This window comes from Dichomitus squalens, assembly GCF_000275845.1.
Source record: "Dichomitus squalens LYAD-421 SS1 unplaced genomic scaffold DICSQscaffold_6, whole genome shotgun sequence".
NCBI classification, from domain to species: domain Eukaryota; kingdom Fungi; phylum Basidiomycota; class Agaricomycetes; order Polyporales; family Polyporaceae; genus Dichomitus; species Dichomitus squalens.
Window position 1 is genome coordinate 558,662 of NW_006766888.1, and position 26,209 is coordinate 584,870.

General features: G+C 56.9%; 9 protein-coding genes across 9 annotated transcripts; 2 read left to right on the top strand and 7 right to left on the bottom strand.

The window, feature by feature from the left end:
* Positions 1–216: 216 nt before the first annotated feature.
* DICSQDRAFT_167770 (uncharacterized protein) lies at positions 217–4,290 on the top strand (the record flags this gene model as incomplete). The annotated part of the gene is made up of 17 exons (XM_007363376.1): positions 217–434; positions 496–562; positions 718–842; positions 895–966; positions 1,017–1,140; positions 1,194–1,482; positions 1,544–2,371; positions 2,428–2,525; positions 2,576–2,642; positions 2,693–2,720; positions 2,775–2,831; positions 2,891–2,955; positions 3,022–3,146; positions 3,201–3,686; positions 3,742–3,822; positions 3,886–4,128; positions 4,183–4,290. The coding sequence occupies 17 exons, from the start codon at positions 217–219 to the stop codon at positions 4,288–4,290; spliced, it is 3,081 nt and encodes a 1,026-aa protein (XP_007363438.1).
* A 2,736-nt stretch (positions 4,291–7,026) lies between these two features.
* DICSQDRAFT_153567 (uncharacterized protein) lies at positions 7,027–7,544 on the bottom strand. Its single transcript, XM_007363377.1, has one exon. It carries the CDS (start codon positions 7,494–7,496, stop codon positions 7,248–7,250), a length of 249 nt encoding a protein of 82 aa, XP_007363439.1. The 5' UTR covers positions 7,497–7,544; the 3' UTR covers positions 7,027–7,247.
* A 13-nt stretch (positions 7,545–7,557) lies between these two features.
* DICSQDRAFT_82049 (oligopeptide transporter) lies at positions 7,558–10,275 on the top strand. The gene is made up of 6 exons (XM_007363378.1): positions 7,558–7,875; positions 7,958–8,016; positions 8,290–8,411; positions 8,470–8,866; positions 8,928–9,270; positions 9,332–10,275. The coding sequence occupies exons 1-6, from the start codon at positions 7,665–7,667 to the stop codon at positions 9,991–9,993; spliced, it is 1,794 nt and encodes a 597-aa protein (XP_007363440.1). The 5' UTR covers positions 7,558–7,664; the 3' UTR covers positions 9,994–10,275.
* Positions 10,276–10,379: 104 nt separating this feature from the next.
* DICSQDRAFT_167772 (NAD(P)-binding protein) lies at positions 10,380–11,652 on the bottom strand (the record flags this gene model as incomplete). Its single annotated transcript, XM_007363379.1, has 8 exons — positions 10,380–10,412; positions 10,471–10,478; positions 10,568–10,658; positions 10,744–10,808; positions 10,858–10,992; positions 11,042–11,200; positions 11,262–11,307; positions 11,386–11,652. The coding sequence occupies 8 exons, from the start codon at positions 11,650–11,652 to the stop codon at positions 10,380–10,382; spliced, it is 804 nt and encodes a 267-aa protein (XP_007363441.1).
* A 1,122-nt stretch (positions 11,653–12,774) lies between these two features.
* Positions 12,775–13,969, bottom strand: DICSQDRAFT_167773 (acetoin reductase family protein; the record flags this gene model as incomplete). The annotated part of the gene is made up of 8 exons (XM_007363380.1): positions 12,775–12,807; positions 12,857–12,864; positions 12,927–13,020; positions 13,073–13,137; positions 13,202–13,336; positions 13,399–13,539; positions 13,598–13,643; positions 13,700–13,969. 8 exons carry the CDS (start codon positions 13,967–13,969, stop codon positions 12,775–12,777), a joined length of 792 nt encoding a protein of 263 aa, XP_007363442.1.
* A 521-nt stretch (positions 13,970–14,490) lies between these two features.
* On the bottom strand, positions 14,491–16,146 carry DICSQDRAFT_54638 (Zn-dependent exopeptidase; the record flags this gene model as incomplete). Its single annotated transcript, XM_007363381.1, has 9 exons — positions 14,491–14,607; positions 14,670–14,783; positions 14,847–14,962; positions 15,018–15,240; positions 15,302–15,308; positions 15,366–15,425; positions 15,478–15,545; positions 15,614–15,706; positions 15,772–16,146. 9 exons carry the CDS (start codon positions 16,144–16,146, stop codon positions 14,491–14,493), a joined length of 1,173 nt encoding a protein of 390 aa, XP_007363443.1.
* Positions 16,147–16,913: 767 nt separating this feature from the next.
* DICSQDRAFT_101697 (uncharacterized protein) lies at positions 16,914–20,133 on the bottom strand. The gene is made up of 5 exons (XM_007363382.1): positions 19,945–20,133; positions 19,430–19,889; positions 18,682–19,256; positions 18,149–18,607; positions 16,914–18,087 (listed from the first exon to the last, which is right to left on the bottom strand). The coding sequence occupies exons 1-5, from the start codon at positions 20,065–20,067 to the stop codon at positions 17,449–17,451; spliced, it is 2,256 nt and encodes a 751-aa protein (XP_007363444.1). The 5' UTR covers positions 20,068–20,133; the 3' UTR covers positions 16,914–17,448.
* An 810-nt stretch (positions 20,134–20,943) lies between these two features.
* DICSQDRAFT_55007 (uncharacterized protein) lies at positions 20,944–22,342 on the bottom strand (the record flags this gene model as incomplete). The annotated part of the gene is made up of 3 exons (XM_007363383.1): positions 20,944–21,363; positions 21,652–21,762; positions 21,824–22,342. The coding sequence occupies 3 exons, from the start codon at positions 22,340–22,342 to the stop codon at positions 20,944–20,946; spliced, it is 1,050 nt and encodes a 349-aa protein (XP_007363445.1).
* Positions 22,343–22,772: 430 nt separating this feature from the next.
* Positions 22,773–24,874, bottom strand: DICSQDRAFT_54586 (MFS peptide transporter; the record flags this gene model as incomplete). Its single annotated transcript, XM_007363384.1, has 6 exons — positions 22,773–23,434; positions 23,500–23,842; positions 23,902–24,298; positions 24,361–24,482; positions 24,547–24,605; positions 24,661–24,874. The coding sequence occupies 6 exons, from the start codon at positions 24,872–24,874 to the stop codon at positions 22,773–22,775; spliced, it is 1,797 nt and encodes a 598-aa protein (XP_007363446.1).
* Positions 24,875–26,209: the final 1,335 nt, after the last annotated feature.

Here is a 26,209-nt window from a genome sequence, read left to right on the forward strand (position 1 = left end):
TCTGCAAGCCCTCGTATAACGGACTGCTCGGTTGCTTCCCACAGCCGCACCATCGTCCGTCTCTTTTCCTCTCTCACAGGCTGCATACTATCGCTCATTCTTTGCTTCGTTTTGTCTCTCCAGTTCTTCTTCTCGTTCCTGAAGAGACTTCGGATCGTCAAACCTGCTGCTTTCTGCCGGTTCGCCGCCCTGCCCCTCCACTGGACGCTCGCACCAATGTCTAGCTCAGAGAAGGAGGTAAAGGACGCGTCTTCGAACGGCCATGCACCACCTCCACCACAGCGGCGGTCAATATGGGACAAGCTCCCCCCGTGGGTCTCCACGAACCTGCGCTCGAAGAAGTCGTGGAAGGTCTTTCTGAGGTGTTGGGTTGCATCATGGGTCAGCTTCGTGATCATGCTGCCCGACAAGTCGTTGCAGCAGCTTGGCAATACGTGAGTGCCTGTCTTTGAGGTCCCACCGTGCGCCCGAACTGAGGGAATATGTTGCGTGCAGTGCGTTCTTCGCGGTGCTCTTGAGCATCATGCTGCCTCCGAACATGCCAGTCCAGATATTCATCATTGTGAGTACCAGTAGCACAACATACCTTACGACCCCACTTGCCTTCTCCCTTCTTCTTCACATTTGGGGACAAAGGCATCTCACCGGCCGTCCTTGAGCACCTGTGCCCCGCTCCGTCTCATCACGCCAACGCGCACTAACGCAGGACAATGACAGGCCATCGGGACACTCGTCCTTGGGTTAGCGCTTGGTTGGGCCATCTCCTGTGCAGCAATGGCGGCAGCCCTTGCTGCTCGTGATCAGACCCTCTTGAAGCACACACTACAGAAAGAGGCCCAGAGGTGCGCTCTCGTTATAGGTCTATATAGCAGCAATGATTGAATTGCAGCCTAGTTCTGCCGGCCTTGCGAACCCTGATGCATTATTCCAGACCGCGATCTTTAGGGGTGATTTCTTGGACACAAAGTACGCCAGTACAGCCATGACATACAACCCGGCTCTGACAGCTTGCAAAGCTCCACAGTTGTTTTTGGCGTATTCCTTGGCGTTGGCACTTTTTTCTTGGCACTCATCCGAGCATATGCTCCAAAGCTCACTCTCATGAGTGTCTTCGGCACCATTGCAATCGACATATTCTGCGTACGTGTCCTAACGGTATGATCCTGAAACGTGCTTGCTCATTCACTGCGCAGAGTTACGGCCCGCTGTTCCCATTCTCGGAATATACCCTCCTGAACTCGTTGCTGACTTCAGTGGGCTGCTACGTCGGCATTGCGCTCATTTTTGTCATCTTCGTATTCCCGGAGACCCTTAGCCACTCATACCTGGATTCCTCCGCCGGACTACTGCAAAAGTTCAAGGGTCTACTCGCGTTGCAGGACGATGTCCTTCGGGCAGACACCCGCGATGTCCTTCCGGGGACTCCTCTTGCGGGGAAGGTTAATGGGGCGCGTATAGGGATGATTATGCAGCTTCAGCAACGTATGTCTCCCAAGTCTGCGCGTCCATGATTCCATATTAATACGCCGCTCTTTGTTGGCAGTCATGGCTCAGAAGCAAATGCTTAATCTGGAGTTCAGCTGGGGCAGATGGAGCGCCGGAGACGTTCAGGGCATGCTCGGGCCTATGCAGACCCTCATGGCCCGGCTCGTCGCCCTCGCCAACTTCAGCAAGCTCATGGCGCACCCCATGTCCCTAACATACACCGCGAGCGACTCGGAGGACTCGGACTCCGTCGCAGATTCGAGCTCGACAGCGAGCAGCACCGTCGTCGGCGACACGTACCTCCTGCGCCAGTTCCGCGAACGCAACTTCGCTGCGGAAACGCAGCACCACGTCCGGCTCGTCGACGTGCTCCCGAACATCCGCGAGGCGACCGCCGAGCTGCGCGCCGCCGGCATCGCAATGCTCGACACCCTCCAGCGGCTCATCGTCTCCGTCAACACGAAGCGCTGGAAGCGCGGCCACGCCGAGCAGGACGCGCTCGTAGTCGAGCTCGACAAGGCACTCTCTACGCTCCGCTCGGCCATGGACAACTTCCAGACCGACCGGCGCATGATCCTCCTTCAGCCGTTCCGGCCCCTGTTCGAGGCCGCGGACGCGGGGGAGATGAAGAGCGTCCCCCTGCGCTCACTGCACATCGCGTTCGTCTTCACGTCGAACCTCGTCTCTACGACCAATGGTATCATCACGCTCGCGGAGTACGTCGTCGCGACGGCCGCCAAGCGGCCGAAGGCGAGGCTGTGGATGCCGGCAGGGTTGAGCGCGTTTGGCAAGGTGCTCAAGACGAGGAGGGGCTCAGGTGAGGACGCGGTCGGCGAAGACGCAGCTCCACAGGAGGAGCTTTCCGGGAAGGATAACAAGACGTATAGTATGTCACATCTGCGGTTTGCGTGGAGGATGAGTCCTCATGAGTTGCATCTTCAGAGCGGGATCCGGATAGCAGGCCGCCGGAGAACGCCCTACAGAGGGTGGCGAATGTCTTCCACAAGCTTTACAAGTGGACGAAGACTCCCGAGGCTTTGGTGCGTGATGGAAGTGGCGAGGTCTGAGCCTGAAGCTAACACGCAGCTAGTTCACGTTCAGATACGTGTTCATCACAATTGCTCTATGGCTCCCCCAAGTGGTCAAGACCTCGGCACGTAAGTGATCCGGTCCAACATGAACGACTCAGCTAATATCAGCTTATCAGACTTCGTATATTCGGAACGTGGGGTCTGGTGAGTGCGACGCGTTATCTGGACATCGGGGAAAGGCTCACGGCACTCACGTAGGGCCCTGATCATGGCGCAGACGACAATGAACATCTATGCCTCAGACCAGATCTTCAAGTGTGTACGCCAGATATCATCACGCGTTGTCTCGGAAAGCTCATTTTGGACGCATATAGCTACGTCATGCGTCTGGGGGGCACGTTTGTTGGCGCCGTCGTAGGAATGGTCTGTTGGTATATTGGTGAGTGCCATATGTATGCGGCTCAATCATAGTCGCTGAACTAATACGACTTGTATTGCGCATCAGGATCTGGCCATGGTCACGGTAATCCCTACGGCTTGGGCGCATCCACTGCAGTATTCCTCTTCCCTATCATATTCCTCCGTATATTCGCACCTCCGCAGAATTTGGTTGCGATCATGATGCTCGGGGTATGTTCAGCTCGTCCTTGACAGTCACTCAGCCTGACTCTGCTTTCTTTGTAGGCCACGTTTGTACTCGTTGTGGGCTTCTCCTGGATCGATGGCAACCTCGGAGGCCTCGTCCAGAATATCGGTATTGGCTGGAGCGTCGCCTGGAAACGCTGGGTCCTTGTCATGGTTGGTGCCGCCGCGTCGTTCATCGTGATGATGGTCCCGCCCAAGTCTGGTCGGAAAGCTGTCCGTCTCAGGAACGCCACCACCATCTCCGGGCTCTCCTACCTCTATTCGCACCTCACTTCACTTTGGCTCGCCGCGGGCGAGCCCTTCGAGGCGTCGCATCATCTGCACACAGAAAAGGGCGTCACGGCGCAGCGCCATTGGCCGGCCGAGCTGCGAGAGATGATGATTGCCATCGCGCAACAGCTACAGGACCTCAGAGTGAGGACCGTAATGAGCAAGTGGGAGGGGAACATTCGCGGGCGTTGGGCGGTTGAGGACTACAATCGTCTGCTGGACATCCAGACTGATATCTTGTCGAGCCTTGTTCTGGTGCGTTCGCATTTGAAGAGTCTCATGCCTGTCCCGGGAGCTAATCACAAGGTAGATGGCTGGTGGATTGTCAAACATGGACTCGGCTTTGAGGAAGACCGCCTTGCCACATACGCTTGTCCTGAACCCACATTTCGTACGTCACACATCTCTGGCCCTCGTCGGCGAGACGCTGATTGTAGCCTGCGCACTCAAACAGATCAGCGATGTCATCTCCATGTTTTTCATGGTGTCGCAATCGCTCCGGACGGGCGAGCCTCTGCACGAGGCGCAGTACAAGAACCTCGCCGACCGCCTGCACTATCACAGTAGCAATTCCGTCCTAGGCGTCACCGAGGGAAGCCAGCACGCACAAGGGCGGAAGGCCTTGAGACAGTCCATCACGAGCTACGAGTACATGTTCTACGCGACTGCCGTTGTGGCCGTACTGCAGATGTCTCATGTGAGTCGCCGGTCCGCGTCCATCGGGTTCCCCCTCGCTGACTTCTTGTCGCAGAGTCTGAATGAGCTCCGCACGGTCGTCGCCAACCTTTGCGGCGAGGTTTCGCTGGAAGGCTTCGAGCGTTGGCGGGAGGAGTACGACCGCGTGCACGCCGTCGTCTGAGCGGAGGGATTCTGGCGGTACGCGTATGATACCTATATAATCAATGCTTGTCTCCTGCTACCAATACACAAGCGCAGGTGATATATTAGCTAGATCATCTGAAACAGAAACACCGGCGTACATACGCGCACACAAATCGACCCTGAGGCCACGCCCCAATGTGACACATTGCATTACGACCTGCGAGGTACTCGTCGATAGCGATTGACTGACCACGTCTGCATCTCGCAGAGCGTTGTTCCTCCGCACTGCGTGGTCGTCGCGAGCGAATCACTGGTCTGTGCCTCCTTTTTGAATATCGTGGCAGTGGCACGACTACAGTCCCGGCGTTGCGTAGACTCGACTGGCCAGCATACATAGTGTTAGCAAGGGCGGTCGTTGTGGCACGTAGTACGTCATTTGGCGTTGTACCTTCCGACAGAGCGCTAGAGCGATATGATGTCTGCATAGAACCTGCATACGCAAGTGGATGGAGATGGGCTCGGAGCCGGGGTTTGCAGCCATATCGGGCGCGAAACTGATAAGCTGCGATCGACGCTAAGTACATGTATGCGACTAGAAATTTCTCTTCTTGCATAAGAATGCGCGCAATTTGCCGCAGATGCCCATAGAAGGTTCACGGACTTGGAGGCACTCGGAAGGGTCGGAGTACGTCATGTCAAGGATCCCGGTGGTTTCGGCTATGTGGTACTAGGGGAGAGAACTCGATGCAAAGGGGACGTGGAAGGCGATTGCTTGCCATTTCACAGACTTTGGTCTGGCGAGGCGACCTACCCACGAAGAGTTCATCAAGCTTGTGCGTCCCCCTCTCCCCTGCTAGGGGAAGTGGCCAAGTGTTTCGGGATTTTACGCCTGCGATCGCATCCGTCGGGAGCGGACGTTCCGAGTTCGCATCGCATCCAGCCAAGGGCAGAAAACGCCGCATAGTCTTCCGTTGCAGCATGAGTACGTGTCAGGAGCTGGCGCGATTCAAGTACCCGGATTGAAGGAAGATGAACGCCCCAGGGCGTCCAGTAGCCACACGCTCGCTCAAGCCAGGCCGACCATTTCCTTGTCGTGGCTAGCCGCCTTGGAGCGAAGAGGACACGGTCCGACGGATGACTGATCTTGGCGCGCTCCGAGCCAAGGCAAGAGGGCGAGCACAGCTATCATTTGAGATCTTTCTGTTCAGTGCCAGAACTCGGCGAGAACATGGCAAAGGAGGCCGTCTGGACCAATCCTGATCGCGCGATCAGTCAACCCAGGGTCGCAGAACCCTCCACGAGCTGCTGCATCAGGCCTAGCGTGCTCATCGAGCTGCATGGGCCGTGGGAGACCGTGGCACTGGAGACGCCACGACGGATGGAATCTCGCACCAGTTACATATCATTGGAGGCACGGATCTAGAAATCACGAGGGTTGGCACCTCTTGCGATGCCAAGCACGAAACCATGCTACATACGCTACGTACAGGCCTCTTGCTGGCATCTGCGCTGTGCTGTACCCCTAGCCGCGACACCGAGATCAGAGACGGTATCGACACAAGCGTTGGCAATCAATGTCGAGCTGATTGTGCTCGACAACCGAACTCGAAGACGGCGCCTGCATGTGTCGCCATAGAAAGAAAGCTCGCGATCGCAGGGACGGAACGCCAGGCACGGACGCGGCCCTCCCGCTCCCGCAGCGGATGGCGTTCTGTTGGAAGGCGTCGATGGCGAGAAGCGTCACCGCTTCGGCCTCTTCGCAGACTTGCTCCTCCCGGTTCCTTCGGGAACGCCAGACCTTTGGCGCTGCGGGGCGATCGAGGTGCCCGCCGAGCTGAGCCCACCGACGCTCCTCCGCACCGACGTTGGTGCCGGCGAAATATGCACAATATGATTGCGATTACTGTGAGGCAAAAGACGTATGCAGGTCCTACGCGGAGAGGAAGAGCTTGCAATCATAGACATCGTACGCAGCTAGCTGAGCTGGTACGGACAGCGAAGTACATACCCTGAAATCCAGGAGCGCCTAGCTGGAAGGAAGTGAATTCGTCCACGCGTCCGGACCACGAGGATATTCGAGCCATCCCCGAAAAGAGAGCGTCCCCGTCTGCGACCGTCCTCGCTCCTGTGTCATCCGCGATCGAGCTGTCCGGCTGAGAGCGAACGTCCGCGAGGTCCGCAGGGACACGAAAAAAAACTTCGACAGAGAAAGCTTTTTCCGGAGAGGGCGAGCTTAATAACGCGAAGACGGCTCGTAGCACGCAATTCGTGACCTGTGCCCGATGCAGATGTGTGGCTCGCCCGCCGATCGGCAACGATGGCGACCAAGGAGGGGGGAGAGGAGAGGAGGTGCGACGAGATTGATACACGGCAGGGATCCGGGTGTTTTCGACTGAAGAGAATGAGAATTTGATGCGCAGGGGACGCGGAAGGTGACCGCCAGCTGTCATTCAGTTCAAAGACTCTTGTCCGGCGAGGCGACCATTCTGCACTGAGTTTAGCTTGTGCGTCCCCTGCTTATCGACTTTCCGCCCATCAAACACGCCCGATTCCCCGCCATGATGCATACAACGGTTGGGACGGGTGGATGTATTAGAGAATGCGAGCGTTTACAACGGTGTTGCGTCAACGGGCGAATCGCCGCAGCTGATTCGGGAACGCTCTGGTGGCCATGGGTGGAGGCGCATCTCAGGCACGCCCAGAGCCCGGACGAGGCGAGAGTCCACCTATCTCTGCCCCTTCTCTCTCAACGGTCGCCGGGCTTATCGTACCAACGGAACTCACTTTTCAAAACTTTTTGCGTGTCGGCAGCCTGGGGGCGGGCGCATGCGAGAAAGCACTGCAACGGCGGGCAGACGCGCGATCGCGAGGTGAACAATCTCCCGCGACGTTGATCGACTACTTTCTGCTCGTTGCCGGCCGCCACAACGGTTCGCTCGTGTCGGTGCACTGTGCACCCGCTGGGGTCTCGCTCTCGAAAGTTCAAGCTCTCGCTCAAGTGAAATCTCGTCGCTCGGTCCACAGCGCCAACGGGCCTATCGGCGGGACGCCAATATGACGTGGGGTCTGGGTATGTGCTTGGAGTTCAGGCCGCCCCAGAGGTCGTCCGCGCCGGACTGGAGAAAATGTTGGCAGGCCTGAGAAAAATAGGGAGAGGTACGGGGAGGATGATATGTGTTCCGGCAGGTTGGAGGAGCGGTTCCTGATCCAGCCAGTGATGACCGGCTTGCGAGGAGTGACCATATGGACTCATGTGCTCCCGATATAAACCACCAGCCCCGTTATCTCTGTCCTCACGCCCACCCCCTTCCAAACTCTTTCCCAGAGTTTACCCTCCGTGCGCCAGCGACGTTCGTCCCCCTCCGACGCTCGTCCCACACTCTATCCCGCAGAGTCTAGCAGCACGCGTCAATGGCCGGTCTCCAGGCAGACAGAGACATCATCGCCGGCCTCGCAGAGGCCAAGCGCGACGAGTTCGAGCTCGAGAAGAAGGGCATCAGCCCCAGCTCGTCCGCACACGAGCACGAGCTCGACGGCATCCACGACGGCCTCGAGTTCCCCACCGAGGAGGAGACGTTGACCCTCCGCCGCGTCTCCGACTCGATCCCATGGAGCGCGTACTGTGAGTCCTTCGCTGCCCCATCTTTAGTACTCGGTGTGTTTCTCCCTGGGACTTTCTGCTGACTAGGCGCCGTTCATTCCAGTGATCGCCTACTGCGAGCTTGCTGAGCGGTTCTCGTACTACGGTTCGACCGTCGTCTTCGTGAGTACCTCTATCCCTTCCCGATCGTCTTCCACAATGCTCGACCCCATGCGATTCTGACCTGCACGATGGCTCAATGATGGTACGGGGGAGCAACCCCTGCTTCGCATCTTCTTGATGGCTTGTGTGAGGCGCGTATCATAGTGATGCGCCCTCCCAACGGCCCCGGTGATTGCGCTCGTGTGCAGCGGTTCGTGGTATCTTGGGATCGTCCATTGGAGCAGATGTCAATCAGTAGAACTTGGTCGCTGACAAATACGATCTACTTTGCAGACCAACTTCATCCAGCAGCCCCTGCCTAAGGGCTCGAAGACCGGCGCCAGCGTTAAGCAGGCGGGTGCACTCGGCCTCGGCCAACGTGCATCAACCGGTATTGGTACATTCAACACCTTCTGGTACGTACTTTTCGTCAAGTTGTCGGTGTGCTTGGTCTCACAAGCGCTCGTCTTGCAGGGTGTATGTCATCCCTCTTTTCGGTGCCTACATCGCGGACACAAGATGGGGGCGGTTCAAGACTATTTGCGTCTCGATCGCCGTCGCGCTCGTCGGACACATCCTGCTCATCATTTCCTCGGTTCCTGGCGTCATCAACCACTCGAACGGTGCTCTCGCATGCTTCGTGATCGCGATCATCGTCATGGGTCTCGGCACTGGAGGTTTCAAGTCGAACGTCTCTCCACTTGTTGCTGAGCAGTACAAGCGGCACAAGCTGTTCATCGGCCACACCAAGAGTGGCGAGCGTGTCATCGTCGACCCCTTCTTGACGACGTCGAGGATCTACATGTACTTTTACCTGTTCATCAACATCGGAGCGCTCGTCGGTCAGATCGCGATGGCTTACTCTGAGAAGGTACGCTGCCTTCCCCACATTGACGTCGAAGCGGAGTCTCACTAGGCCTTTCGCGGTTTAGTATGTCGGTTTCTGGCTTTCGTACACGCTCCCCACCATCGTCTTCCTCTCCGCCCCCCTCGTCCTCTGGGCTGGCCGCCACCTCTACCAACGCTCGCCGCCTCAGGGTTCCGTTCTCTCTAAGGCCATTCTGATCTGGCGTCAGGCCATGAAGGGCCGCTGGTCCTGGAACCCTGTCACGCTGATCAAGAACATGAACGCCCCCGACTTCTGGGAGGCCGCGAAGCCGAGCCGCCTCCAAGGCGAGAACAGGCCTTCGTGGATGACGTTTGACGACCAGTGGGTCGACGAGGTCAAGCGTGGCTTCAAGGCGTGCGGCGTGTTCTGCTGGTACCCCATCTACTGTACGTGTCGATAGCGTCCGTTCGTCGCGCGTCACAACTGATACACGGCTTCTCTGCACAGGGCTCACGTACAACCAGCTCAACAACAACCTGACCTCGCAGGCCGCGACCATGGTCACCAACGGTGTCCCGAATGACGTTCTTTCCAACCTCGACCCCTTCGCTCTCATCATCTTCATCCCCATCTGCGACATCTTCATCTACCCCGCCCTCCGCCGCGCAGGGATCAACTTCAGCCCCCTCAAGAAGATCACCCTCGGCTTCTTCACCGGGGCTGCCGCCATGGCCTGGGCCGCCGTCGTCCAACACTACATCTACAAGCGCAACCCGTGCGGGTACCACGTCGCGACGTGCACGGACGCCGACGGGAACCCGATCACGTCCGACCTCAACGTCTGGATCCAGACGGGCGCGTACGTGCTCATCGCGTTCTCGGAGATCTTCGCGTCCATCACCGGTCTCGAGTACGCGTTCACGAAGGCGCCGAAGAACATGCGCTCGCTCGTCATGTCCGTCTTCCTCTTCATGAGCGCGATCTCGTCCGCGATCGGCGAGGCGTTCGTGTCGCTGTCCTCGGACCCGCTGCTCGTGTGGAACTACGGCGCGATGGGCGTGCTCGCCGCCGTCGCGGGTGTCATCTTCTGGTTCCAGTTCCGCCACCTCGACGCGGCCGAGGACGAGCTCAACAACCTCGACGACGGCCACTACGAGCCGAAGCAGTAAAAGTAGCCAGCCGGCGGCGCGCCCTTGCGCGTCCCATCTGCTCCTCCCTCCGCGATACGCACCCGTACTGACCTCCGATGCTTTCACGTGCTTCTCCTCCGGTTTGTCTGTCTTGGGCGACGTAGAAGTAGTGCACTGTCAACGCCGCGTCTGTACTGTAGCTGACTGGATGAATTATGATGATATCCCTATTCCCCCCCATCCCCTCCCACCATTTCGCGACGGGTTGTTGTAACAGTGCCATAATGTCGGTAGTAGTCACGCGCTATAATGAATATTTCCTTTCTCTCTACATTGCGCAAGCTCCGGGTGTGTCTACACGAACGGGCATAGAGTCGACTGATCTAGAAGTCGGTCTGCACTGCCCGCATACGGTCTGCTCAACTTCAATCGAACTGTAGGCCGCCGTCCACGTTGAACTGGAATGCAGACGCTCTATCAGCCGCCTCTTGGAGCCCACAAATCGCCTCTACTCACTGATTGACCTGCATATGGTCACGGTGAATATGTGGATGGCGTGCTTGTGAGTATGCATGTGCTGGCGGCCGAGTCCATCGCGTCGGGCCAGACTCACCGGTGACGAAGGAGGCGTCGTCCGACACCAGGAACGAGACCACTTTCGCAACGTCCTCCGGCTCGCCGAACCGGCCTACGGCGCCCTTGAACTGTAGATGCCATATGGTTGGATGACGTCAAAGGTGCGTCCCTCGTCGACTCTCGACTGCGAGAGGCATCGGCGAGACGACTGACCTGCGCTACAAACGTCTCCCAAGGTTGACCGGTCCGCGCGGTGTACTCTTCGCCCGCCGTGGCCACTGTGAGAGCATTCATTCCTCCGTCAAAATGTCACTTTGTTGTGCTCACTCAGCGGTGTCTGGATGCCCCCGGGTGCGTACGCGTTGACGGTGATGCCGTACTCGCCGTACTCCAACGCCGCGCACTGGGTCAAGCCCCTGACGGCGAACTTGCTCGCACAGTAGGCGGCCTGGGTGCGGACGCCTGGGGGGCTCACGTCAGGACTACTTTCGGAGGTCGCGCCTGGATGCACTATGGGGAAGGACCGTGCCTCTTTTCCCTACGATCGACGTCGCGCCGATGATGCGACCTCCCCGCCCTTGCTCTATCAGCCGCTTTGCCGCGTGCTTGTAGCAGAGGAAGACGCCTCTGACGTTGACGGCCATGACCTTGTCGAATTGGTCTACGGAGACTGGGAAAGTGACATGCGTCGTCGTTCAGGAGCAGCACGTCGTGACAGCTGGCTGGCTCACGTTCGTGCAGCGTCCCTGTAATGTGTATTCCAGCATTTGCGATCATCTAGGACGCTCATCATTGACGATGAGACAGAGACGGTGAGACAGCGTGGCGGCGGCGGCGGCGGCTGACACTACTTACAACATCGAGCCCACCGAAATTCTTCGAGGCAGCGTCGACAAGCCGCTCAACGTCTTCCTCTACGGATACGTCTCCAACGACGCATACGACCCGAGCCCCATGTTCACTGCGAATAGCGGACGCAGCGTCTTCGAGCATGCTCTCGCACTGGGGTAGGTCGAAAAGCGCCAAGTCCAGTCCGTCCTTTGCAAGCCGTCGAGCGATGCCGAGGCCAATACCTTGCGCAGCACCAGTTACAATAGCGACGCGTCGGGCGGTAGGTTCCATGGCGAAGAGTACTGCGAGGAACTGGGGTCAGACCGTGCACTATGTCCTTATATCAGCATCGCAAGAATGCGCCTGGGACCGGGTCTCAGTTGAACTTGAGGTCGTCTCGCTTGGGGCTGCAAAGAAGGACCTTCATCAGTCTTCGTGGTGTGTGAATGGGTACCGGGAGAAGCGAGTAGGGGCGCTCTTCGATATGGTGCCGAATGGCACCACTGATTGGTTGAACGAACGGGGCGCCGTGCCCCAGCTTATATGGCATATAGGGAAGCACTCTACGACCGGCTGACCTTGATAAGCGTCACGGTTGACGACGGCGTAGCCTTCGACCGATGTCAGGTAAGACAACGCTCGAGGGATATCCGATGTTAGTGTGATGGCTGACCCCTCCACCGCAGTCATCTTCACTCACCGGTTGACCTGCAGGATAGACATAAATCGAGACATGCCGCAGCGAATGCGTGTAAGCATAAGAGTCGCCCGTGGTGGAGAAGACATTGTCAGATACGACGATAGAGACGACATCCGCAGCGTCCTCCGGCTTTGCGAGGTTGTTGTTCATCTGCAACCAGCATACACGGCATCAACTCTACATCACCAGCACGATGATGCCGTGACAGGAAAGACGTTGGGGGAGATGTACTTGGATTACCTGCCCTGTCCACGATTCCTTGAGCACGGACGGTGAGAGAAGCACCATCTCGCGATGCACTTCAGCCAACTCGTGAGTAAGATCCCTTAGTCAACCGCATTTTAGCTCAGCTGGAGGGACCAAATACTACACCCGCAGAAGCGCTGAAAGGTAAGCAGTAAGCTTCGTGTCTCATGACGAGGAAATAAGTGAGCCGAGAAGACATAGCGCATTGAGCAACCGTACCAGGTGGTGCCAGGAATAAGGCGCCATGTGAGATTAGGAACGGTCCGAGTCGCGCTTTACCCAGGCGAACCCTTCCGCGGGCGATTCTTGCAAATTCGAAATGCGGACTGTCCTGGCCTTTCGACCAGGTGAGATGAGACAGTTCACACGATTTTACGTCTTCGAAGGTCTCAGAATTCAGGGACAGAAGGAACGGCCGCGCTAGATACACCTGCGCTCTCACCCGTATCAAATGCAGCGCTGAGCGCTCAATCGAAGTATTCTCCCCCATCCACGTTGTACTATGGAGCGGTCAGTCGCCGAGATTCTAGCTGCCTCAAGTATACTCACAGACTGGCCTACATGGACCACCACGTCAATGAGTCCCATATCTGAACTGCAGGAACGTGTTCTCGCTCACCCGTTATGAATGCCGCGTCGTCAGAAACAAGGAAGGACACAAGCTTCGCGATGTCCTCTGGCTGAGCGACCCTCCCCAGAGCGTTTTTTGGGGGCTGCAGCTCCCGGTGAACGCCGCATGAAAGGCGTGGTGTATGATGTGCTTACCGATCCAGGCCAGGAACCCTTCGGCGCACCCGTGTTCGCGGAGTGCATCTCGTCCACAAGGGTCCCTATATGCACCGAAAAGCAAGAATCAACGCTATACATGCGGCGCACACATGACTGCGTACTCACAGAGAGGTGTGTCTACGAGCCCTGGCGCGTACGCGTTCACAGTGATGCCGTACTTCCCGTAATCTCTTGCGGCGGACTGTGTCAAACCTCGGATCGCGAACTTCGTCGCGGAGTAGACCGGTTGATCCGGGCTGCCTGCGAATAGGCAGTGCTGTAACGAACGACGCTGTTGGCTGAGTGTACGGGCAGTAACGCACCTCTCTTTCCGGAAATAGATGCCGCCCCGACGATGCGGCCGCCCTTGCCTTGTTCTAACAAACGCAACAGCGCGTATTTGTAGGAGAAGAAAACACCCTTGACGTTGATGTTCATCAGCTTGTCGAACATCTCCGTAGTGGCTACATAACGGTTCGTGAGTCTGAGCAGAGGCACCCTTTGCGACACTAGTAAGCTCACTTTCGTGCAAGGAGGCGACGTTAGCTGTTCCTGCATTAGCGATCATCTATGGGTGCACAGTGAGATTACTCCGCAACGCAGGAGAGGGATCGAAAGGCTCACTGCATACAGGTCCCCGAGTTGCTCCGTCGTCGTGTCTACCAGCTTCTTGATATCCTCTTCTACGCTGACGTCGCCATAGACAGTGATGACCCGAGCGCCATGCTCTGCGCGGATACTCGCCGCGAGTTCCTCCAGCAGGTTTTGGCACTTGGGCAGGTCGAAAAGGGCGAGGTCTAGGCCGTCCTTTGCCAACCGTAGGGAAACGGAACGACCGATGCCTTGAGCTGCGCCAGTGATTATCGCGACCTGCCTTGGGGAGGTAGACGCCATGGTTGTTGTGAGAGGGGGAAAGTTGAAGAAGCTCGACGATGCGTCTCACGCCTTATATACGCGCGGATTCACAATCGTGAACTCTGTTATAGAAGGATAATCCTGCATGTTCACGCGCTACGGGGTCCAAGCTATTCATCTTGGGTACTGCAACTCGCGGACCTATGCGAACAACGGTGAGCGGATTGGCGTGGCGCATATGTATGAGGTGAACGTCCTGCACTCTATATGCCGTCCGAGAGGTGAAACGACGGTGAACAGTCAACCCACGAGACACTACAGGCGAGACATTCGCGAATTTCGCAATCATGTAGCGGGACGATATGTCCTGGATGCGAGCTGAACTTCTGACAAGTTATATTCTTACAAGCACAGGACGATAGATCAGAGCACAAACTGCTAGCAATGAACATAGGAGGGAGCATGTGTTCCATAGAGCGACCGCGGACAGGATTGTCAACTAGTCTGTTTGGTAGGCTGTCCGATGTAATCAGTTGAGAAGCGTAAGACAAAGATCTCGCCTAGGAAAGGGGTGGCGTACGTTTGATCTTCGTGATGAAGCCCATAATGGAGTTGATCATAGCGGCAGTCTCTTCACCGACTGGCCTGATCCACTCCGCCGGGAGATTGAAACCGTACTGTGAGGTACACGGATGGTGAGCGTCACATCCAGCGACAAACTGCTGGAAGCTCTACGTACCGTCCCGGTATCGCGCAAGTGGACAGAGTACGCGTACTTGATGCCCGCCTTCTTGTACATGTAGTCCACGACGTTGCCCGATGCTCTGTACAGCTGTTCGCACAGGCTTCCGATCTGCAGTATCCCAAGAGGTCAGCGGAGCGGTAGACGCACAAGGAGGGCGTGCCGCGGGCATACAGTGAACATGGTCCCGTGAGCTTGCTTTATCGCGTTAACCGCGCGGAGCGCAGCCTCGAGCTGGTCCTCCGCATCTTTCGGCGTCTTCTTGCAGCTGTGTGAGAACGGGATAGACACTAGAGGGGCCTTCGTCAATGACAAGAGCACCGCCATTGATGCGAACGAACGAACGCATTTGGCCATAGCTGCGCAAATCAATGAACGCGCTGAGGTTGGGGAGTGTCTGGATGTAGTTGGCAATATTGTTAACTTCGGGGGCCTCGAACGGGCGGTGGCCGGGATACCATGTGGAACATGGGTCCGCGTCCACGCCCTTACCAGGCCGGGAGAGGGCAAACTCGTCCGTAGCGTTGGAAATGGACGGCAGACGCGATTTCGCCTTCCACTTGTAGCCCTAGGGAGTCATGAAGCTCAGTCATTCATAAGATCTTCAGGGGAGACGGGGAAGAGCTCACCCAGTTCCTGAAAGAAGGAATTGTCAGTTATGGAGTCCTTGAGGGTATGTAGTGGGCGGCGGACCTGTTCATGTCAATGCCAGTGCACTTTTCAGCAGGGCCGATGTTCTGTCTATTCTTGTACCTGACGGCCCGTTTGAGTTCCGCACATGCAACGTTGCCCACGAATCGCTCACCAGAGACGATCATTTTCCCAGGTATAGACGTAGCCGTCGGGATTCGGCACGGGAATGATATAAAAGTCCTATGGCAAAAATTCGGCACTGACCTCCAACGTGCGTTACCTTAAAACTAAATGGAAGGGATGCTTACGAAGTAATCCAACCACGAGGAGAGCGCAAAGTCTTCAGCGGAGTCAGCAAGGAGCGAGTGTGCGAGATAGAGTGCAGTGGACGTTGCAATCCACTACAATTGGTGTCGTGTGAGCGATTGAATATGGGAACATGAATATATAGGTTTACGGCACGCACTTCGCGCGCATGTTGCGCTCCAGTAATCACAAAGCCCATCTTGCGCACGTTGGATGCGTGAGCATCTTCGCCAGTGAGGTTGAGGGAAGTAGGCTTAGATAACCTCATAGCAAGCATCTCCCTCCCTTCTCCTGTGTGACCGATGTAGTCGAACTGAACTATGCCTGGATACGTGATAGCAAGGTCCTCCATGAAGTCCTCAATCTCGTGAAGCGGGTGGTAGTCGGCGTGGTATGTCGTGTTGGAGAGTTTGCTGATGTCCCATATGGTCTGTTGGGCGAAGTAGTCGCCGGCAATATCATCGGCAATATCATCGGCGTCGGCCTCGAAGATTGGGGGATACTCCGTCTCCGAATCCACACTTTGGATGACCATTTGGCACCCTTGAGCATGGCCAAGTTCTTGCCGCATGAGTGCGGATTGTGTCTGTATGAAGAGATACAGATGTGAAATCCTTTCGTATGCAGCATTGGTACATGATATCGTACCTTCAGGTCTCCTTCCCATCTTTGCGACCTTTCCAAACCGCCCTGGCTCAGCACCGAGTGATACTCTCCAGTGCGAGCAAGTTCGTCCGGTATGTGGGTAGCCAAAGCGCCGTAGAGGCCACCACAGAAAAGGGAGACTAACCAGCGGGAGAGCATCCTGTTTGCCAACAGGCAACCTCGCTCGTCCCCTGCTTCTCACAATCCCCCACAGTCCATTCTCCGCCCGGCCCGCATAAACGGTCACATGACTCTACTTCCTCGTGAGAGTGAAGCCCAAAAAGCTGAGCTATCGAAGGATATGCGAGGCCTCTCAATGTTAATATAGGTACCCTGACTAGAATGCCTTGATAAGACCTATCTCGGCATGACTAAGCCAAAAACATGAATTCTACATATATATGCTCACTTCTCGATTATGTTATTTCACATACATTCACCACCAACCTTACGTGGGTCATATGATCCTTTCGTCGCGTCGGTGCTATTTGAACACCATGGAGAAGAGGCAATCAGCGTATAACTGTGGTTACCATGCAATGGCCGGCGGGGAAAGCGTGCTCAAAATGGCATATCTCTGGGTGGGGGTTGGTATATTGCCATGATACTACTACAACAAAGAATCTACAAGGCACACTGACATGAGCGGCGGAATGTGGTGGGAGGCGAGCGGGAATATTGTGAGGTGCAATTGTGCTCTCGGACAGTACATGTGTTGACGTTGAACGTAATGTATGATGTGAAAGGTCGGGTGAGAGGGAGAACATAGATGCGGAAAGCCTATATGTACGAGGGAGACAATAGCTAATAATGCAACAACTGGGCGAGTACTCGCGCCGACGGCCCAGGATGTAGTCCGAACGTCCATGGAATAAATGCATGCTACATAAGCGAGATCATAAGTGGCGGAGACCAGAGGTACACAACGCGGGGTATGAGAACGAGAACGAGGGCAGGCGATAGAGGCGCGCGACTTGGCCGACTTGGATTGAGAGGCGTATAGTCGTCAAAAGCGTGGACATGACCGCGCACCCATATTCGATACAACGACGGTGTCTGCGCTCAACGAGCCGCATGTCGTGTCTGGCGAGCCCCCTCCTCAAGTCATACTCTGTGGCCTGCTCATCGTCTAACAGTGCCATCCGTCCCATCCATATCCATCCCACTGACAACACCTCTCCCCGAGTACGATTCAACTCCCAAGCGGGCCCCTCCGACTCCGTCTCTCGTCGCTCCCCCCGAGCTCAGGATCCATCCTCCCTAGCACCTCCTCCGACGCCACGCTGAATCCACTCCTCACGCTCCCCGTCGAAGCCAACCTCGGACGCACATATGCAGGGGGCAGAAGGATGCCTCCCGCCGCTCCCGGAGCGATATCCCTGTCCTGTGGCGAGTCCCCAAGAGGACTCTCCCTCCGCCCCACACTAGGGTATGCGATCGGGTCCCCAAGGGGCCGCCGCGATGTTGACGCTGGCCCCGTGGCAGTCCGATCTGTCGACGCACTGGCCTCTCGTCTTGAGCCCCGCGATCCGAAGCCCTCCAGCGACGCCATGAACGCCTCCTTCATGTCCCGCAATCGCTCATCCACCGCGCTCTCCGTCGTGAGCACGGGCGTAGACAACGTGCGTGGTCGCAGTGCGACATCGCTCGAGCGCGAGGACTCGGACTCCTCGTCAATGGTCGATGTGCGGGTATGACTTGTCAGTGGCGGCGGGGGGACGGGCGACTCGGACCCTTCGCGTCTGCTCAAGAGCGGCCTACGCGCGTCGATCTCCTGCACGAACGCCGAGATGTCGTCGTCATCCGTGTTGCTGGTCAGGTACGCCGGCGGCTACGTGGAACGAAACGCGTCAGGGCGTCTACTCGAACGACGAAGCAAGAAGATAACACACCGGAACAATTTCCTTCGGCCCACTCCCGGGGCTTCCTCTCGGGCTTGCCTCACCCACACCACTGCTCGGTGTCGCGTAACGTTGACCAAAGCTACTAGAATACCTCTTCCTCGGTGACGCGCTCAAAGGGCTGGCCGACACGCCCTCACCAGAAGACGGCCGGCCCGAGCCTAGGTTTGAAGGCACGAATGGTGGTGAGGGCCGTGCTGGCGTGATAGGGGAAGACGGGAAGTTGGCCCCACTGCCTATAGGGGACGGCGGTACACGAGACGACGTCGGAGACTGGGCTGGACGGCCTGGAAGGGATGGTCCAGCCCCCGTCGAGAGCGGCGACTGTTGTCGCAATGATGGGGAAGGGGAATGCAATGAGGGCGAGCCTGAAGAGATGGTCGACGACTTGAACGCATTGACAGTCGTGATTGGAGTGCGCCGTATGGGTACACCAGTCGGCGACTCTGCCTGCACAGCACAAACCGGACAGGTGTAGGGGTTAGCGCGGCTTCGCGAGGTGGATCCGCGCTACGGGAACTCACCGAACTGCGCCCCTGCATGCTCTCCCGGCGTATCCGCGCCGCAAGCGCGGACACCTCCTCCCTCGAGCTAATTGAGCCCGCGCCCTGTCTTATCGAGGACGAGTCTGAGACCCCAGACGTGCCCATACCCGCGCCCGAAAGGTTCCGCGTGACCGGTAAGGGGATGTTCCCAAGTCTCGGGCTGCCCGCGGGACTGCCTCTAGCGCCCTGGGCAGACGAGAATGACGGCGACCGCCCGTGGGACGATGCAGTCGCCGCGGAGGGTGGGGGGATAACGAACCGGTCTGCAACCGAGCGCGGGGGAGAGCGCGGCAAGGACGTGCGGAGGGGCAGACTGCCGGGGGACCCCGAAATGCTGTCCCGCTGCTGGTTCTTGATGAGGGTAGGGGTGAAATCGGGGCCCTCGTCGAGGGAGAGGAAGCGGGAGGAGAGGAGGGACTCGAGCGTGTCGAGCTGGAAGTTGGGGGACGTGAGGTACGTCACGGAGACGGCGAGCTCACCCATGGGGTGCGTGATAGGGGGCAATGAGTGCTTGTCCGTCTGCAGAACCGGGGCGAGCGCGGGAGGAGCTGTATCTGGGTATATGGGATAACATCGATAGTGTCAGTCATTGTGGTCTGTGGTTGCGGAACCGATGACCCAAGTATCGTAGAAGGTAAGAAGAGCGGACTGATCGAAGGTGCTACGGCACCGCGTGTGCATGTAGGGAAAGAAGGGGACAATGAACCAACTGATGGGAGGTACTCACCAAAGCTCAAAACTTCGTCCGCGCGAATGTCGCCATCGACCCCGTCGACGCGCAGCCTTATACTGAAGTTCCCGCTGCGACTACCCCCGGTACGCCTGCGGAGGCGACGTGCAAGCTTCCACACAGGGAGAACGCGGAGAAGGGTGAAGATGCTGCGAAAGAGCGGGATTCCATGCTTGTACATGGTCGAGGGGGCCACATCCTGGGTCTGGTGATGGTTGTAGGGATGAGGGGCATACTCGAGGTTCCAGGACTCAAGGACGATGTAGCGGGGGGTAGGGTCGATGCGTACGCGAGACGAGTCGGGAGAGAGGTAGACGAGTACCTGGTTGGTAGCTAGCTCGGGGATACATAGCAGAACTTGAAGCTGGAAGAGAGGGACGGCTGGCGAAGTGGAGATAGAGCGATAGACACGGGTGTGCTCTCTAAAGAGCTCCGGGTCTGGAGTCTCGAGGTTGAACTGTAACGACGACCTGGTCAGGTCGCGTCCATGAGCATGAACGCAATGTGCTCACCCATTTGTCGACCTTGGCTGCGGGAGATGGCTCAATGGTAGCTCGTGCATGGTTGACAACTAAGGCGAGTTTAGAGTATAACCTGTGAGCTATCTGGTCGGCCTTCTGGGTCTCATTGGACATGGCAGGAGGGCGAGAACGATGGTATAGCGTGTCTACGAAGACATTAGGACGTATTCATAGGCGACGGTCGTGGGCTGTGATGGACGTGCAAGGAGGGGGAGTCAGACCCTCGTCCACCCCAAATGCCTCTCACTCGATGCCTGCTCGATACGGTCCACCTGGCCGTCAGTCCACGATAGGCGCCCATCCCCTCTCTCCGCCAATTGTCCAATGCCCCTGCTGAGCCGTCCTGCCTTTCTTGTACCCCTCTTCCTTCCACCGCCATCTCCACATGATCCTAGGAGAGCTTAAGCGTACTTCTCGCAGCCCCGGGCCTGCCGGCACGAACAGATCGGCGCACTACCAGTGCGCACAGCTGCGAACGCCCAGGGCGCGCCCACAGACAATATCCGATCCTCCTCGCACGAACGCGCATTCGTGCTTGCTACATGCATCCGACACAGTGCAAATCCCATCGATTATGCTCACGTTTTTCTTCGAATTAGTCTGACAGAGTGGGACGACCTGCTTTCCCCTGTACCCCGAGCGGTACGACAAGCTGTCGCGAGATTGACACGGCGTACAAGTACGCCATATCGGCATCCTATTACTCCATTGCATAACAGGGGTGCAACCACGACAGCATCCAGCCTATAGCCTCTGCGGGAAGCACCTCGCGTACGTCTACCTTTTGCCTCGGGTACTTGCCCGGCCAGGCCCCTGCGGTAGCTCAGCCCCGTGGACCCCACATACAGGAGAACACGACTGAGAGTTCTACCAAGAAACGAGTCATCGCCCCTAAAGCGCTAGTCTGAAGTCAATTTGGGTTGTGCAGGATCATGACCTCCCGCACGTTCCCATTGTCCTTGAAGCGTCCACCCTGACTCCGACGGTCGATCAAGAAGACCGCGGTAGGAACCACCAGCCCACGCCCGCGGTCCAGCCTCTTTTCTTTCCATGTCGAGCAGCGCTGGGTGCCATGACGTTCTCCACGCGGTGCCACCACCTGCGGGGCACGAAGATTGTGTCGCCTTCCTGCAGCATGCAGCTTAGGACGCTGTCTGAAGCAAGCATTGCCCGGGCCGCCTTCGCGGGCACCATATCTGGATCGATTGCGACGTCGAACGTGTCGGAACTGGTGGCCTTAAGGAAGCATTCCACGTGAGACGTGTTACGCATGAATTCGCTGTCCTTTCTCTCGAGGAATGGCGACATCGAGGGAGGAAGTAACACGAAGTGTTTGCCGAAGAGAGACGGCTCCGAGGAAGAGAAGAGGTTGTAGAGGTTGTGGTACGGATCAGTGTGCAGAGCACTGACCTGGATGGTGCAGCATCAGTATAAATGAATTGATCTCCTACGATCATGCGCGATCGAAAGTGAGGGAACTGACGAGCCAGCTGCGCTGGGAGCCTGGACCTCAGGATTCATGCTTGTGAAGCACGAGGTCTGCAGAACGCTGCAAGTCACAGGATCAACCGACCAGTGGCGCGATTACCCTAAGGCAGATTTTGTCGTGGCTCGTTCCACCCTTTCACTGAGCATAAACGAGTTGCGACGATCTCCCGAACGCGCCCATGGCGAGGCATGGAACAGAGCGTTACTTACCACGCCTACCGGCCCCACAAAGAACGCAGACTGATACAGATCCGCCTTCTCCTGTTGCAGGAGCGGTACGATCAGCCCTGGTGGCTTCACGACGTCCTGCAGTCCAGGAACCTGCACAAGTGATAGATCGATTAGCGTCAATATATCGCACATATACGGACTCGGCACGTACATCTTCATGCGCCCTCCATTGCGCAAGATACAGCATCCGCTGCTCTTCGTTGGCGCTCAGCTTGCGTTGGTCCGTCAGCCAGTCGAGGAACACCCCGAGCTGGCACGAGATGCGGTCATCCCACCCGTGCTTCCTATCCCACTTGCCTGTCTCCACCTCGACGAGACGCTCGCTGGGGGCGGCGCGAAGGGTACAGAGGAGAGTCTCCGCGAGATGGTCGTCCTTATCTTTGCGGGCTCGAATAATCACCGGCGCCGCGTTGGGGGAGCGCAGGTACTCGAGGAACTTGTCCGGAGCCGAGGTAAGCCAGGTGGGAGCGTCGGGGACGGCCTTGGTCTTTAGGAGCAATATGGGCGTGTCTGGCGGTAGCGGCAGCGGATGCACGGCCGAAGGCCCTTGAACTGTGTTTTGCTTGTCGGAGGATGTCTCCCAGTATCGCTGCTTCGAAACCTGCGATGTAGCAACCGCTGGCCGGCGGGCGAGCTGCGAAGTCTGCAGGCGGAAAGGTGCTCGTATCATGGTGGTTTGGGTTCGTTTGGAAGGCGTAGAATGTGGCTGGCTTTATGCTGGAAATGTTAGCACGATAGAACATTGGATGTCAGGGCGGGACGCAGAAAGGGGCTCAATGACGACCACCATGACGGATGGCATCTGACCATGTCCCACTCTTCTTGAGAACTACAAACCTGCCGTACCGTTGGGTCAGAACCATATCAAGAACGAGAAGCAAGACTCAGGTTGGAGCAACGTGAAGCAGACCGCCGAAATGCAGCAAGACGCGCATATAGCGGGCAGGACGACTATGATTATGAAAGCAGTCATACAGTAAGATACCTCCGGCCCGATTGGACCTCCGAGTAGCACAAAGAAGGAAACATATACAAACCGCACCACCAGCCCCCCGGAACGCAGCAGTCGATGCACTGGACAAATAGCCAGATGATGCATATTAGTGCTTCGGCTCGTAGTGGCTCTCCTCGAGATGGTTGAGCTCGTCCTCCGCCGCGTCGAGATGGCGGAACTGGAACCAGAAGATGACACCCGCGACGGCGGCGAGGACCGCCATCGAGCCGTAGTTCCAAACAAGCAGCGGGTCCGCCGAGAGCGACACGAACGCCTCGCCGAGCGCAGCGCTGATCCCGTTCTGGAACAGGAAGATGGCCATGACGAGCGAGCGCATGTTCTTCGGCGCCTTCGTGAACGCGTACTCGAGACCGGTGATGGACGCGAAGATCTCCGAGAGCGCAATGAGCACGTACGAGCCCGTCTGGATCCAGACGTTCAGATCAGACGTGATCGGGTTCCCGTGGGCGTCCTGGCACGTTGCGACGTGGTAACCGCAGGGATTGCGCTTGTAGATGTAATGTTGGACGACGGCGGCCCAGATCATGGCGGCTGACCCAGTGAAGAAGCCGAATGTGATTTTCTTCAAGGGTGTGAAGTTGATCCCTGCTCGGCGGAGGGCGGGATAGATGATGATGTCGCAGATGGGGATAAAGATTATGAGGGCGAAGGGGTCGAGATTAGAGAGGACGTCGTTTGGCAGACCGTTAGTAACCATCGTGGCGGCTTGGGAGACCAAGTTATTGTTGATCTGATTGTACGAAAGCCCTGCAAGCGGAAGATGTGGATGGTCGACCCTAGGTCCGGAATCGAAGCACAGGATTGTCACGTACAGTAGATCGGGAACCAGCAGAAGACGTAGCACGCCTTGAAACCGCGCTTGACCTCGTCGACCCACTGATCATCAAACGTCATCCACGAGGGCCTGCTCTCGCCTTCGAAGCGGCTCGGCTTCACGGAGTCCCAGAAGTCGGGCACGTTCATATTCTTGACAAGCCGTATCGGGTTTGTGGACCAGCGGCCCTTCATCGCTTGACGCCAAACGCGGAGCGACTTCGAGAGCACAGAGCCCTGCGGTGGTGAACGTGTATAGAGTCTGTACCCGCCCCACAGCACAAATGGACAGCACAGGAAGATGATGGTGGGGAGAGTGTACGAAAGCCAGAAGCCAACGTACTAGAGCAAATTTGCAGTGTCAGCGGTCTCCCCGGCCTATGTAGTAGGTGCAGACATACCTTCTCGGAGTAGGCCATGGAGATCTGACCTATCAAGGCGCCAACGTTCGTGAAGAGGTAGAAGTACATGTAGATACGAGACGTGGTCATAATCGGGTCGACAATGACGCGTTCACCGCGGGGGGTCTCCCTGATGAAGAGCTTTGACCTCTTGTACTGTTCGGCGACAAGGGGAGAGATATTAGCCTTGAATCCACCTGTTCCCAGGCCTATGATGATGACTGCAATGATGAAGCATCCCAAAGCACCATGCGAATGCTCGATGACACCGGGGACAGAGGAAATGATGAGTAGTATGTGACCGATCAGCGCGACCCCGACGCAGATGCAGACGGTCTTGTAGCGTCCCCATTTTGTATCGGCAAGGTAGCCACCGAACAGTGGAACAACGTACACCCTAGCAGACGGTGAATATCGATTTACGGTAATAACAAGCTAGCGATCTTGGAGATCACGCACCAGAAAGTATTGAAGGTACCGATGCCAGTGGAAGCACGTTGACCAAGGCCGAGCGCACCAGCTTGCTTAATGTTAGCGCCAGTCCTCGATCCGGGTGGCAGCGGTTGTTGTACGAAGTTGGTCTACGAATGCCACAGCCCTTGTTGGTCATCGGGAATTGCGTACATCACATAGAAGGCCACTTACATAGACGACACTCGCTCCGTAAAACGAGAAACGCTCCGCCAACTCAACAAAAGCAATCACTAGGGGACATTGTCAGTTCGTGCGGGGAAATAACATGGATCGGAAACAAATTACAGTACGCGCTCCAAGGGAGGGAGTCAGACACACGGCGCAGTGTGTGCTTCTCCTCTTCGGTGGGGAAGACAAGCCCATCGTGAACGCCGTCGAGCTCGTGCTGGAGCGACGAAGTCGTTGCAGACGCAAGATCATGCTTCTCGAGCTCAACCTCGTCCCGTTGGGCTTCGGCGAACCCAGCTAGGATGTCCTTGTCAACCTGAAGACCAGCCATGTCCTTGTTTGAGTCCTACAAGTCTTGACCGAAGGAGGGTGCGGACTGGTGCGAAGCGATGACCGTTCAGTAGAGAAACTCGTCAGGTCTTGAAGCACCAGAGTACCACCGGAGCACTCGACGGTCAGGGAAGACCTTGATGGGTGTAAAGAAGTTGTGAGCGCTGCATCGCCCGTCCGTTCATCTTGGCATCGCTTTTGAGACATACTGCATGACTGATCCTCTCAGATGCTTTGTGCCCGGCGTTGAACAGGCGTCTCGAAGCCGCTGATCCACTTTGATCATCAGACGATATACCATCTCAACGGCTCACGGGCAGGAGCAGGACGACACGCCCCCAGCGCCAGAATAAATCTCCTAGAGGCATTGTACACATAGTGGGATTGAGTGAACCATGCCCTGCAGTCTAAATGGGATGAGCGAATACATACATCCGCAACTTCGATGTTGGCGTCGTCTTGCCTGGTGTAACCAGCCAAAAGACATATCAGGCGGCATCGCGTGGTCCGCTCGTCTAGACGCAGCGCTGGCTCGGAAGAACTTGCCCCGTTTCTTCCACGCTAGTTAGACTCGTTCTCATGCGGCGATACCTATAGAAGCCTGACGGCTGGCATCACAAAAATTCTCCGACTACTGCCATAAGGAAAATGGTATCCTGTTGGTATGTCAGTCGTAAGTAGTCAGTCGTGAGTACTGTGACCCTGTAATCTTCAGATGTGCTAGGCACTCACGAGCTGTCAGTCGGCCATGGCATAGCAAGTATCCCTGGCTCACAAGTCTGCGCCCATGGAAGGGAAGAGGTGGTTGCGTGTGGTCGCGTGTGAAGGATTTTGGTCAATTCGCAAAAAGTTGTGGCGTTCAGCGGAGTCGGGCATCCTCAATCTCGATCTCAGTGCCTGATCTCATCTGAGACAGTCCGCAGATCTACTCCGAAATCCGAGCAGCAGCTGATTTCCTTGACCTCTGCAGTTTGTTCAAGTCCTGTGCTGATCTCAACCCTTCCGCTTTCGCCGACATGGCCACGAATCCGAACAGTAGAGCTTCGGGCACGGAGGGCAGGGTTAAAGGCCGTAGCGCGATATCACATTCCTTGGCAGAGGGTTGAAGCTAAGTTTGAAGTTTGCTCCTACGCCCTAGCACGCATCGGTGACGGTACAGGAAATCCAGCTCCTGTCGAAAGTCTGCTTATCTATTGCCGGGCTACTTCGGGGAACGATTTGAGCAGCATTGCCGTGCGCCCTCATGACAGCGTGATTTCTGCAGAGCCACATCTTTTCGACCTTGCGACAACAATTCCCAGGAAATCACGCAGCGTGCCCGTGGGGATGTCGTTAT

Excerpts from the sequence above, each read along its gene's own strand:
- DICSQDRAFT_153567 (XM_007363377.1), bottom strand. The coding sequence starts at position 7,496 with ATGGTCACTCCTCGCAAGCCGGTCATCACTGGCTGGATCAGGAACCGC.
- DICSQDRAFT_82049 (XM_007363378.1), top strand. The coding sequence starts at position 7,665 with ATGGCCGGTCTCCAGGCAGACAGAGACATCATCGCCGGCCTCGCAGAG. Across the intron at positions 7,876-7,957 it reads GATCCCATGGAGCGCGTACT|TGATCGCCTACTGCGAGCTT; the intron begins GTGAGTCCTTCG and ends CGTTCATTCCAG. Across the intron at positions 8,017-8,289 it reads ACGGTTCGACCGTCGTCTTC|ACCAACTTCATCCAGCAGCC; the intron begins GTGAGTACCTCT and ends TCTACTTTGCAG.
- DICSQDRAFT_101697 (XM_007363382.1), bottom strand. The coding sequence starts at position 20,067 with ATGTCCAATGAGACCCAGAAGGCCGACCAGATAGCTCACAGGTTATAC. Across the intron at positions 19,890-19,944 it reads CAGCCAAGGTCGACAAATGG|TTCAACCTCGAGACTCCAGA; the intron begins GTGAGCACATTG and ends TCGTCGTTACAG. Across the intron at positions 19,257-19,429 it reads GGACGAAGTTTTGAGCTTTG|ATACAGCTCCTCCCGCGCTC; the intron begins GTGAGTACCTCC and ends CCATATACCCAG.